The sequence below is a fragment of the Microtus pennsylvanicus genome, chromosome 8 (assembly GCF_037038515.1).
Source record: "Microtus pennsylvanicus isolate mMicPen1 chromosome 8, mMicPen1.hap1, whole genome shotgun sequence".
Taxonomy (NCBI): Eukaryota; Metazoa; Chordata; class Mammalia; order Rodentia; family Cricetidae; genus Microtus; species Microtus pennsylvanicus.
The window spans coordinates 67,616,075-67,628,818 of NC_134586.1; the positions used below are offsets into that span (position 1 = coordinate 67,616,075).

Genomic DNA, 12,744 nt, shown 5'->3' on the forward strand with positions numbered 1-12,744 from the left:
AAAAGTTAATATCTGTTTTCCTCAGCAACTTAAGGTTCCAATATTTTGAAAATGGTGTCAGAGCATTTATCATTTTCTTAAATTTCCCAGAACAAGGTACCTGGGAGGAGGTGGGGAAAGTTCAAACTGCACCCACTCCGGACAACTGCGCAGGGCAGCTAACTGGAAAGGGCTCCATATGTAGCAGTTTACAGTCTTTGCCAGGAAGAAACTTGTGATTTTGATGGGAACCTCCTGGAGTCAGTGCCAAGCACCACCTACCTCCCTGACTTGCATAAGCATTCCAGTTATTCACTCTGATGCCCCTCCCTCAAATCCTGTTATAAAAGCACAGCCATCTCTGCCCTGACAAACCATCCCACATCTCTGCAAGACAGGTAAGTAGGAGCTGAAAGATGATGAGAGCCTTGCAGTGGTTCACCACTCATAACTCAGGAGAAAGTATGGTAGAGTACCAGTCCTCACCAAGTATAGGGTTCCGAGAATCAGGAATGGCTTCCTGAAAAGTTTTCAGAGGAAGGGGAAAAATGGGTTCTTTTCATTTCAGAATCAAAGAAGGAGAGGAATAGGGTGCAAATCTAAAAATTTCTACAGGGTTAGTCAAAGGAGAAGGAATGGGATGGTTCTCTCAACATATCAACTCTTATCATATTTCCCACCACGACACTGGTTGTTCCTCCCTCTCAGATAAGATGCTGCCTTTCACAGCTCTCACCAGCATGTCCTGGATGCTACTCTCCTGCCTGATGCTCTTATCTCAGGTGCAAGGTAAGATTTTTCTGCTCCTAGAACTGAATTTCTTATGAGTGTCCAGAGCTAAGGAGCAGAGGAAGGCTCTGGAGAGTCTCCTGCAACAATGATGAAGAGATTCCCATACAGAAACACTGCCTGCCACTCCTCTGCCATGCTGCGTTCCTCTAAGGCACTAATGACAGATGGTTTCATAGCAGCTCATTATTGAAACTAAAGATATTCCTATTTTTCTAGAAACTTCTAGTTGGTGACTTTAACAAGGAAAGTGTGTCAGTCACTAATGAACTGTTGAACAAGAGAAGGAGTGGATGGGCCAATGTATAGACTGTTGGCCTAGAATTTGGGATCTATGGATAATAAGAGAAGAATGAAAAATAAAATTAAAAGAAGACTGTTTCCCATGCAATACATCAATTTTAAGATCAAAATGAGAAAGTAAAGGTGACAGAGAGTCTGTATTATGGACTTTATCTCCAAAGACAGGCTTCATAAACATTTGCGTTGTTGATCTACCCATATAAGCCAAGCTCTTCATTTCACTCCACCACTGTCTTTATCTCCTTCTGCTCCAGGGGAAGATGCCAAGGAAGATGTCCCCTCTTCAAGAATCAGCTGCCCCAAGGGCTCCCAAGCCTATGGCTCCTATTGCTATGCCTTGTTCAAGATTCCTAAATCCTGGTTTGATGCAGATGTGAGTGCTGGAGGTTGCAGAGGAGGGAACCAGTGGGAAGTGCATGTCAGTCACAGAAAAAGTGGGCTCCCTTCTCTATGCTTCCATGAAATCCCTGTTTTTCTTCCAGTAGCCCCTATCACCTACATTAGCCCATCATTCACTCATGAGATCTCAGTCTGTGACTTATTCTGTCTTTCCTCACCTAGCTGGCCTGCCAGAAGAGGCCCTCAGGACACCTTGTGTCTGTGCTCAGTGGATCTGAAGCTTCCTTTGTTTCCTCTATGGTTAAAAGAAGTGCAAACAGTGGCCAATATGTGTGGATTGGGCTCCATGACCCAACACTGGTGAGATACCCTCTCCTCCCATGTAATTTGTCTCTCATTGATTTTGTTTCCTGGCCCATTCTTTGTGTTTCTATGAGGAAAGACCCAATTATACGTAGATCTCAAACTCTGGATAGCGGCTAGGGCAAAGGGAAATCCCTGGGTTCTGTTGAGGCTCCTAGTCTTCATGATATTCAACTGACCATTGTCAGCTTTTACAAAATTCCTAAATGAGGCTTTGGAATTATCTTTTGTGAGTTTCAGGGTGTTTGTACCCTTGATTCTGACGGAACACCAAAAGAGGAGAATATCCATAATTATTCTTCACAGAATAGATGTGATTCAGAGAAATTTACAAAAGCACAACTTGCTATGTTCACCAAGGGACATATTATTTTTTTCTGAGTTTAAATAGATCGCGAGTATCAGCAAAGATCTGATAATAGGAAGGAGATATCCAGGTTGAATCCTGGGTAGCATTTGAAGGACTAGATCAATTCCATGAGACTGGACATAGGCATCAGCTCTTCCCAGTAAGGAATCATGCAAACAGAGCTTCAGTGGCCCTTATTTTCCCACGGCTGCCTCCTCTCTAGGGCCAAGAACCCAATGGAGGTGGATGGGAGTGGAGTAATGCTGATGTGATGAATTACCTCAACTGGGAGGTAGTTCCTTCCAGTGCTTCAGGCGGTTACTGTGGCAGCCTGTCAAGAAGCTCAGGTAAGAAAGAGGGCAGTCCTCTCTGAAAACCAATGTTTTTCCACTTTGCTATTCTGGATCTCTTGTCTCCTTCCATGTCTCCTTTCTTTGTATCTTGTCCTGCTGGAGTGAGGTACTGGTAAAGATGACAGAAAGACCCTGGATCCTAGACTGAGTTTACAAAATGCCCCCTGACACTTTTATTTTGCTTCTTCTGTGTCTGCAGGATATCTGAAGTGGAGAGATAATTATTGTGACTTGGAGTTACAATATGTCTGCAAGTTCAAAGCCTAGAAGACAGAGTTAGCACCCTGAGATTAGTATGTAGCTCACCATGATCAAGAACCCAAGTGTGAAGACAGATGCAAGAAGGGAACATTCTCCAATCCTAACCTCTATCAATTCTCTCCTCTTCTGCCCCTTCTTCACTTTCATCTGAGACTCTTCTGTATGTACTCATGCCTGAGTTCTCAGACTGTAATAATAAATATATAACTCATATGTATATTTTTTGTGATCTATTTATTTAGTAAATTAACAAAACATATCAGCTAAAAGAAAGGGATAAGTAGAGTTAAATTTTTAAAGAAGATCCAGTTATCATGGGAAGGGAGAGACATTTTCTTTGTTAACCACAAGAAGTGTTTTCATGATCCTTTAAGCTATCCTTCATGCATCTGTAAGGAGCCCTAACTAAATCTGTTGGGTCACACATGCATACTAAAGACAAAAATATGAAAGTAAATGGTAGTAAATAGAAAGGAGGAAGACGATGGATGATAGTGAGAAGGAGATGAGAAATGGGGGCTTCATACAAAATACATGGCATTCATATGTAAAAGTATCATAATGAACCCAAGCAATAAAAGCAACAAAACCAAAGAATATGTGTTTATACACCTATATCATTTTAAATACAAATAAATCTGTTAAAAATAAAAAATGAGAAAGGTAGGTAATAGTATTATTAGAAAAAAATAAAGGAATAACTATGTTAACTTTAGCCAAGTTCTATTTCAGAAAATAAAACATTATCAAGAATAAAGAGAACCATTTGAAAAACCTTAAAATTTCTCAGTTTTTTAAAAAGTATGTGCCTGAGAACAAAACTGCAAATCAATGTGACAAAGACTTTCAAAACCACAGTGGAAATAAACAGCCACTTCAGATCTTTGACCCATGGTAAGGCTGGTTCTGGTACAAGCACTGTAAGTTGCTAACATAGTAGTTCAAAATGATCTTACTTCATCTAGCCTATCCATATGTCAAGTAACCTATAGGTTACTTACCATATAGATTACTAAACACATAGGTTACTTACCATATAGGTTTTTAACCTTAGATTAGCCAAATAGAGCATGTTTTAAAGTGATCATTGTTTACTGTTCTCATGGTGATTTACTTGCCACTATTAGGCATTCTTAGAATATCATAGATTATTCATAGCTCAGAAAAATATTCCAGTAGTATTTACTATTGAATACAAATGTTTTGAATCCTTACAAACTTGAAAAAATAAAAATAAAAAAATTAAGCTTAACCATTTAAAGTTGGGAGAAACTCAAGATTTTAACATCATTATCTTTTAGTAATTTATAGATCAGCTGGCAAAATTTGTAGAAGGAAATAGTTAACTTGACCAGCACACTCAGTCACCTTAATCTGCTTGATCTTTAGAGAATACTCCAGCCAGGTGCTGTGGGACAATGGTATGTATCCTGTCAATTATATTTTAAATAAAAGCTGATTGGACAGAAGCCAGACAGGAAGTATAGGTGGGACAACAAGACAGCAAATACAAACGGGTCAATGAGAACAGGAGAATTCTGGGAAGAAGGAAGCTCATTCCTCTGCAGTCCTGACCCCGCCACAGAAGAAGCAAGATGTGACTGCCTGGCTGAATAAAATACTGAACCATGTGGCTAAAATAGACAAGAATAATGGGTTAATATAAGTTATAAGAGTTAATAAGAAGCCTGAACTAGTGGGCTAATCAGTTTATAATTACTGTAGACCTCTGTGTGATTTCTTTGGGACTAAACAGCTGTGGGACCTAATGGGACAGAAAACCTTGGACAACAGTCAGGTTTGGTGTGGTGGCACATACCTATAATCTCAGGAGTCAGGAAGCTGAGACAAGAGGGTTACTGTGAATTCAAGGCTTCCCTCAGATATGCAGAGAATTATAAAGCAACCCTAGCTACAGTGTAAGACCCAGTAAAGAAAGAATACTTAAACCAGCTATATAATACACATTCTTTAAAAATTCAAATGGAATAGCTACCAAAATAGGTCACATTATAGATAAGTATGAAATAGGATAAATGATACAATATATTTTTATCAGATATCAATGGAATTAAAATTCAAGCCCAAACCAGAAACATAATAGAACAATCTCAAAATTTTGGAGATGCAACTAGACACTTCTAAATAATACATGGAAAAGAGAAGTCATAAAAAGCAGAAATCATTTTAAAAAACAAATATACAACATATTAAAGCACAAAATGTACTTTTAACCCGGTGTTTAATGAGAAACTGATAACAATGAATGATAACATTAGAAAAGAATAAGGATATAAAATCTTTAATCTTATGCTCAAACATGTTCATAGCACTATTATTAGTAATAGCCAGAACCTGGCAGTAACCTAGATGCCCCTCAACTGAAGAATGGATAAAGAAAATGTGGTACATTTATACATGGGAGTACTACACAGTGGAAAAAAAAACAATGATATCTTGAAATTTGCCAACAAATGAATGGAATTAGAAAAAAAGAACATCCTGAGTGAAGTATCTCAGATCCAGAAGAACAAATATAGCATTACTTACTTAGAAGTAGCTTTTAGACATAAAGCAAAGAAAAACCAGTCTACAGTACCTCAAAGTACCTAGAAAACAAAGAGAACCCGAAGAGAGATATACATGAATCTGCATAGGAAAGTGAAAAAGACAAGATCTGAATATATTGGGAGTGTAGTGGATCACAAGAGAGGATAGAAGGGGAGAGGGGAAGAAGGAAGGGGAGCAGAAAAAGTGTATAGCTTAATAAAATATAAATCCAATGGTTCTCAATCTTCCTAATACTATAACCTTTTAATACTGTTTCTCATGTTGTGGTGACCCCCACCCACCAACCATGAAATTATTTTTGTTACTACTTCATATCTACAATTAATACAGTTATTAATCCTAATGTAAATATCTTTGTTTTCTGATGATCTTAGTCATCCCTGAGAAAGGGTTGTTCGATTCCAAAGAGGTTGCAACCCACAGGTTGAGAAGCACTGTGAGTTTAATCCATGCTCACTCCTGAGAAAATAAGAGGAAGAAAGCAATGAAAATTCAAAATAAACAGAGAAGTGGTAAGACTAAAAATCCCTGAGTTTGCATATGTGGAACCCCTAGAAAAATATTAACAAAATAGAATTAGTTATCATTTTTAAAAAATCTGGGCTGAGATTTTGGAGACCAGTTGAAGAAATAGAGAAGCATACCATGAGCAAAGGGGTCAAACCCATGGTGGGGATACTCACAGAAACAGCTGACCTGAGCCTGCGTGAGTGGGAGCTCACTGACTCTGGACTGACAAACTAGGCCCTCTAAATGTGGGTGACAGATATGTGGTTTGGGCAGTTTGTGGGGCCACTAGCAGTGGGACGAAGATTTATGCCTAGTACTTGAACTGACTTTTTCGAGTGCATTCTTTTTGGAGAGATACTTTGCTCAGCCTAAATATAGCAGGGAGGCCCTTGGTCCTGCCTCAGAGTGCTGTGGCAGACTTTTTTTGACTCCAGCCTTATGCTCTCTGAGGAGTGGATGGGAGTGGGATGGGTAGAAGATGGGGGGAGTGGGAGGAGAGGACCGAGTGGGAACTGGGATGGGTATGGAAAATGAGAAAAGGCCATTTAAAATTAATTAATTAATTAATTTGAAAAAATCTATAGTATACCTGAATTTCTAGTCATCTAACCAAAAAAACCATATGTGAGTGATGCTACAAGTGAAAGCTATGTTACTGTGAAATTGTGAAATTACGTATGCCCTGAAGATATAAGGAAGGAATAAAGTTTTGCCAGTTATTTGGGCATAGGGCATCTTTTATGTACAACTGATACCATAATTTTATATAAATGCTCAATACATAGACCAAATAGGAAATAAAGTGCTAATAATAATCTAAAACAGTGCCTTGTAAGGTGTGGATTTTAGCTTAATAGTGATTAAAACTTTTAAGTCAATTCTGTGAATAATAACTAATATAAATGTCTAACTATAAAGGTAACAATATAAAATGCCATATTGTATTGAGTAAAGTTGCAGAAATATTTTAATACAATTTTTATTATAATTATTTGTGCACACATGAATAATAATGATATAAAATTATGTTTCTGGCAGTAAATACTTTTTTATTATTTAATTTATTTATTTATTAAAGATTTCTGCCTCCTCCCCGCCACCACCTCCCATTTCCCTCCCCCTCCCCCGATCAAGTCCCCCTCCCTCATCAGCTCGAAGGGCAATCAGGGTTCCCTGACCTGTGGGAAGTCCAAGGACCACCCACCTCCATCCAGATCTAGTAAGGTGAGCATCCAAACTGCCTAGGCTCTTACAAAGCCAGTATGTGCAGTAGGATCAAAACCCATTGCCATTGTTCTTGAGTTCTCAGTAGTCCTCATTGTCCCCTATGTTCAGCAAGTCCGGTTTTATCCCATGGCTTTTAATTCACGATCCTAGAGAAGCTAAATAAGAAGGTGAATCCAAAGACAAACATATAGGCATCCTCCTGAATATTAAGCTTCATCAGGCGATGAAAGGAGACAGAGACAGAGACCCACATTGGAGCACCGGACAGAAATCTCAATCTCAAGGTCCAAATCAGGAGCAGAAGGAGAGAGAGCACGAGCGAGGAACTCAGGACCACGAGGGGTGCACCCACACACTGAGACAATGGGGATGTTCTATCGGGAACCCACTAAGGCCAGCTGGCCTGGGTCTGAAAAAGCATGGGATAAAACCGGACTTGCTGAACATAGTAAATACTTTTTTGTGAAATATTTTTCTATGCTGGAAATTAATCTCAAGGCATTGTGCATACCAGGCAACCAATCAACCTCTGAACTACAGCATTTCCAGCTAATAAAAATGTCTTATTCTGAATAGCAGTTAAATGTGTGAAAACTGCTCAAAGTTACACAGAATCTTTGAGGTAACTATAGATGAATTAAATAAACTATGAGTAGAGGGAGAGTTAGGTGTTGTAAGGATGGCTGCTAGTTTGTTTTCTGGCAACCCAGACTCCTGAAATAATCACACAGAAGCTATATTATTTAAATCACTGCTTGGCCCATTAGTTCTAGCTTCTTATTTGCTAACTCTTACATCTTAATTTAACCCCTCTCCATTAATCTGTGCACCACCATGAGTTTATGGTCTACCAGCAATGTTTCAGCACATCTGTCTCTGCTGATGGTTCCATGGCTTCTCTCTAACTTTTCCTTCTGTCTCCCAGCATTCAGTTTAGTGTTCCCTGCCTAACTCTGTTCTATCCTATCTGGCCAAGCCAGTTCCTTTATTAACCAATGTTATTCACAGCATACTGAAGGGAATCCCACATCAGTTAGGCCAACACACATTGTAGTTTTGGAGAAAAAAAAAAGTTAAAAAAAAGAAAAAGAAAAAAAATGAATCTGCTGTTTGTAGGAAAGAAGGAACTGGAGAGATATTAGCAAATTAAATATATTTAATATGTTTCTATTCCATCTGAGATTGAGTTGTAGGTCATTTCACAGAATTGAGTTGAAAACTTTCCAAAGTACACAGTAAGTAAATAAAAAAAAAAACATGGTCTTCATAGAGTGAGCCCAAAATTAAGTAAAGAACCAGGAATGTGTTGCAGAAAGCAATTTGAAAGTGTTGGACTAGATGTCCAAACATCAGGGAGGAGTTGCTCCAGACATCACTCACACAGGTGCAATTGATGCAAAAGCAAGAGGATTTTTATTCTGTCATGACAGGGCCCTTCAGGTTCGGGATATGAAGGACATCTGATAGCTGTTACAGTCCATCTTTTAAAGCAAAAAGCCACAGACACAAGGGGGGAAACTGTAGGTTGTTTTCCAACTTATTGGATTGGCTTATTCAAAGGGTTACTAGCAATAATTGGTCTATTCCAGGGCAGGAGAATAGTTGCGTGGTCAGGTGATAAGGGAGAGCATCTCTTTGGTCTTCCTGACCTTGTTCTAGTGACTAAATCAATACATCAGGAACTGAGTCAACATCTGTGGGTTGTCTTTGCCTCAATTCCCAGAATGGAGTTATGTTTGAAGATTATTCACAAGGACACAGGAGGATGAGCAGTCCAGCATGTGTGTGTGTGGGCGACTGTCTTTTTTCCAAAATAGAGTGAGTGTAAGGTTTTAGAAAAATGTCTTAGGGTTGAGGGGCCTTATAAATTCATTTATAGTCTTTCAAAAGAATGCGTGAAAACCTAGAGTTTGCAGGTTTCTTATAACTACCAAGTTGTATGATTTCCTAGAGAATCTGTGCCCACCTTGATATTCAGAAATAGCTTGGTGCTGTTCATAGGGCCTGTGAAATGATGCTGTCAGAAATTCTGCCATAAACGCCTAACTGTGAAGTCACTACAGCCTCTTTCTCAGCCTTCTGTGCCTAGTGCCCTGGCTATGACAGTGGTATGTTGATAGAATTTGGAATGCAGAAAGGGTTGCAAAGATTCTCAATGAAGTTTCTGGAGAATTTCCACAGTGGAAACAATCAAATTTCAGTGGTTGTTGCTTACATGCAACTTCATATTCTCACATTGCTCGAAGTATGTGAGTACTGCTGTCTGGGAGGATAGCCTCCAGAAGCACAAGGGGTTTAAAAGGAACCCACAAAGTCAGCGAGGTTAGACTTTTCTATCTGAAGGAGGTTAGGAAAAAAGCACTCTCAAACTCTCTTAGTGATTTCCTTCTTCATTCTCTCTTTTTCTTCTCTCTCTCTCTCTCTCTCTCTCTCTCTCTCTCTCTCTCTCTCTCTCTCTCTCTCTCACTCTGTCTCTCTCTCCTCCCAAGCCTTTTCACAGCTTGTATATCCCAACAGAATATTCCAGGCAGTACAAGAGTCAAAACAGTTGCATTTAATTTCTATTTTTTTGGGGGGGGAATGATTATAGGTTAAAAACATGCTTTCCATCTCCCTCACATGATTAAACATTTTATGTATTGCAGGCAAAAAAAAAAAAACAAATTATCTCAAAAACCCTCATACAACTTGTTACAGATGTGGGCAAGGAAGGTGTTCTTGTCAGGTCTTTTACCAGTAGTCTGCATTTAAAGGGCAAATTACTTTATTACGTATCTTGAAAGGTAATCTTTTAAGGAATCTAAAAGGAATCGCAAACCTAAACTTTTATACACGAAAAAGTCATTCATCAATAGATTTTTGTGTCAGGAGATTGATGGAAGAAATAGGTTACTAGGAATTAATCATCACCTTTGGTCATCAACCAAGCCTTGCAAGGAAAGTACACCATCCAGTAATAATAGGACCTCTTTGTTCTTGCTCCCTGACCTTAAAGAGTCTTGCATTCATCTATGTGCCTTTCTAAAACTTCAGAATGTCTTCTTGGGTTTTTCACCTTAAAGTTATTTAGTAAAAACATCTTAGTCTAACTTTGTTATTTTCAAAGCTTTGTTTTAGCTGTGATGCACTCAATGACCTGTTAAAAGATCTCCCAACATTAAGGTTAAAAGAATTTAAAGTAGCTGGGCTCCTGGGATTCAACTCTTAGTCATTAGCTTGAGCTACAATCCATGCAGCTTCTAAGGTGAAACTCACAGACTCTGGCTGGGTTATTCAACAAAACTCTATAAACTATTATTATTATCAAATTAGACAGTGCAGCTTAGGGAGGGGTCATCTTCTTGACAATCTACAGGTAAAAATGCCCAGTAGAACAGATGTTTCCAAGAGATAAACACAGGCAGTGGAGATTTTTCTACATCTCCTCGTACCATTCTAGAAACAAGAGAAAGAGAGCTGAGCCAAAATGCAAAGGCACAGCAGAAGGAAATGACATTCAGGGGTCTGCAGTCTTGTGGTCTTGCTTAAATGAGAATGGCCCATCAAAGGATACTGTTCTGGTAGGCTGACACCTGGAACTCAATTGCAATTCACTGGTTCTCTGGCATGGACAATGGAAATTCCTGCTAGAGGCACCATTGGATTATTCTCTGTTTCTTTGGGTTCAGTCCCCAGGTCTCTCTGCCTTCTGTGATCATTCCACTTCAAGCTTCTGGCTTACAGAGCATCTCCTATGAATATTTACTTTCTCTCTACTCTGATTATGGCCCGGTTGGATTTTTTGCTGGTCAATCCTTTCTCTGGCCCAACTCCCTACTGAGTTCCCACTAGAGGTCTCAGGTCAGCCTCACATTTCCTTTGTGTCTCTATAATGCATAGTTTGTAGGGAGGTCTAGAGGATGACTGGCATGGGAAAAAGGGGTGGAGTTAACATATGGTGTTAATCTGATGATTACAAGCAAGAGTCGCTCAGAGAAGACATAAGATTTCATTAAAGTACATAATAGCTTACCATGAAGACAACAAGAAGTGACAGAGCATATGCTTGTGAACTTGCAAAAACTGTAAATTAAACACAATGTGTGCATGCTAACAGCCTACGAAATGCAGTATGTCACCATTTAAATTGCTGGCACTCTCCACACCCCTCCTCCCCCATCAACTGGCATAATCTGAGCTCTGCAGACCTTATCCCATCTGCTTTTCCACCCAGCCGTGCCAGCCCATCCTTGAGTAAAACCCAGGAAGACTCACCAACACAGAGAAGCCAGAGATGTTTTTGAGGGGATCCCAGCTACTCTTTAGATCTCAGTAGGAAGTGTGAACAACTGGCACAATAGTTGTGCCAGCCTTAAGCTCACAGCTCCCAAAACCACAGAGCTCTAAATGAACTGTCCTCTGGCAGGGAAACAGCAGTAATTGAATGTGTTTCAAAGTAGACACAAGCTGTTTATTGTTCCTTAGATATGAAAGCATTTGTGTCCCACCACCAAGTTTCTATAGTGTTTGGAAACCTCCAGATTCTCTCAGGTAGAAAACTGGTTGGTGTGTTAGACAAAAGTCACTGGCACTTTGCTCTCAGAAAGCTTTGCTACTGTTCCCTAAGCATCCCTCTCCTTCCACTATAAATATATTCCCTTTAGACTTTTATTGGAATAAGAGAAAAACTATTTTGTATCTGAAATAAGGAGTTGCATCAAAAGTCTAAAACTAAGGACTGGCATCCAAAGCCTAAAAATAGTTCCAGGATATCTAGAAGATCTAGAACTCCAGGGTCTAGTGGCAGTGTGGAAACATTCCTTATACAAAAACAGAAATATCAAAGATGCCTCTCCTCATTGACTGGGCTGCCAGTAGACCTCTCTCCGGATACCCTTTCACAAATCAGTTTCCTGTCACCTTCAAGTGAGAAACATTTGTGCTTTTCAAACTCTCCCTGCTAGAGTGCCATGATTCTACATAAAAATGTCCTTCCCCCTCAGGTTGTGATTCTTGGACCTAATCTGTGCTATGTTACAAAAAAAAAAATTATATTCCTGAAGGAGTAGACACTATGTTATTTTCAACTAAAAATAAAATCAGCTAATTATCAAAACATTCACCCATCAGTAGAGAGCATCTGTTTCTAATTCTGCCTCTACAGGCCTCATGTCACAAACATGCCTTTCACTTTGGAATGCATTTCTTCCCATGATGACGTTTTAGGCTTCTGAATGGTTGGTCTCCAGTGAATGATGCTGTTTCAGAAAATTGTATAAAATTTTGTAGGTGGATCAGAGGGGACAGATCTGGAGGTTTTATAACGTGGTCCCATTTCCTGTTCACTCTCTTGATTCCTGGCTGCTGATGCATGGTGACACCTGATGCTCCTGTCAGCATACCTTCCCTTTCTGCTGCTACAGCTACCCCACAGCGATAGACCTGTTACCTATTAACTGGAGTATCTCCTTCCTCACTAAAACTGTTCATTGGCAGATGTTTTTATTAAAGAAATAGCTTAAGGTTCCAAAATTTAAATAGACAGTTCTCTTGGCTTATTACTTTAGACCATTATTGCTCTTAAAAAGTAACAATAGCCAACATTTATTGAAACTTGACCTGGTGCTTGACATTTTATGAAACCTCCACATGCATTAATGTATATAATCACCAAATAAAACCTATGTAGCAAATATTACTACTTACCACTGCCTATTTTCA

The 12,744-nt window shown here is 39.2% G+C and overlaps 1 protein-coding gene across 1 annotated transcript; it reads left to right on the forward strand.

The window, feature by feature from the left end:
- The first annotated feature begins 309 nt into the window (after window positions 1–309).
- Reg3g (regenerating family member 3 gamma) lies at window positions 310–2,943 on the forward strand. The gene is made up of 6 exons (XM_075982036.1): window positions 310–377; window positions 688–768; window positions 1,326–1,444; window positions 1,633–1,770; window positions 2,346–2,469; window positions 2,675–2,943. Exons 2-6 carry the CDS (start codon window positions 693–695, stop codon window positions 2,740–2,742), a joined length of 525 nt encoding a protein of 174 aa, XP_075838151.1. The 5' UTR covers window positions 310–377; window positions 688–692; the 3' UTR covers window positions 2,743–2,943.
- Window positions 2,944–12,744: the final 9,801 nt, after the last annotated feature.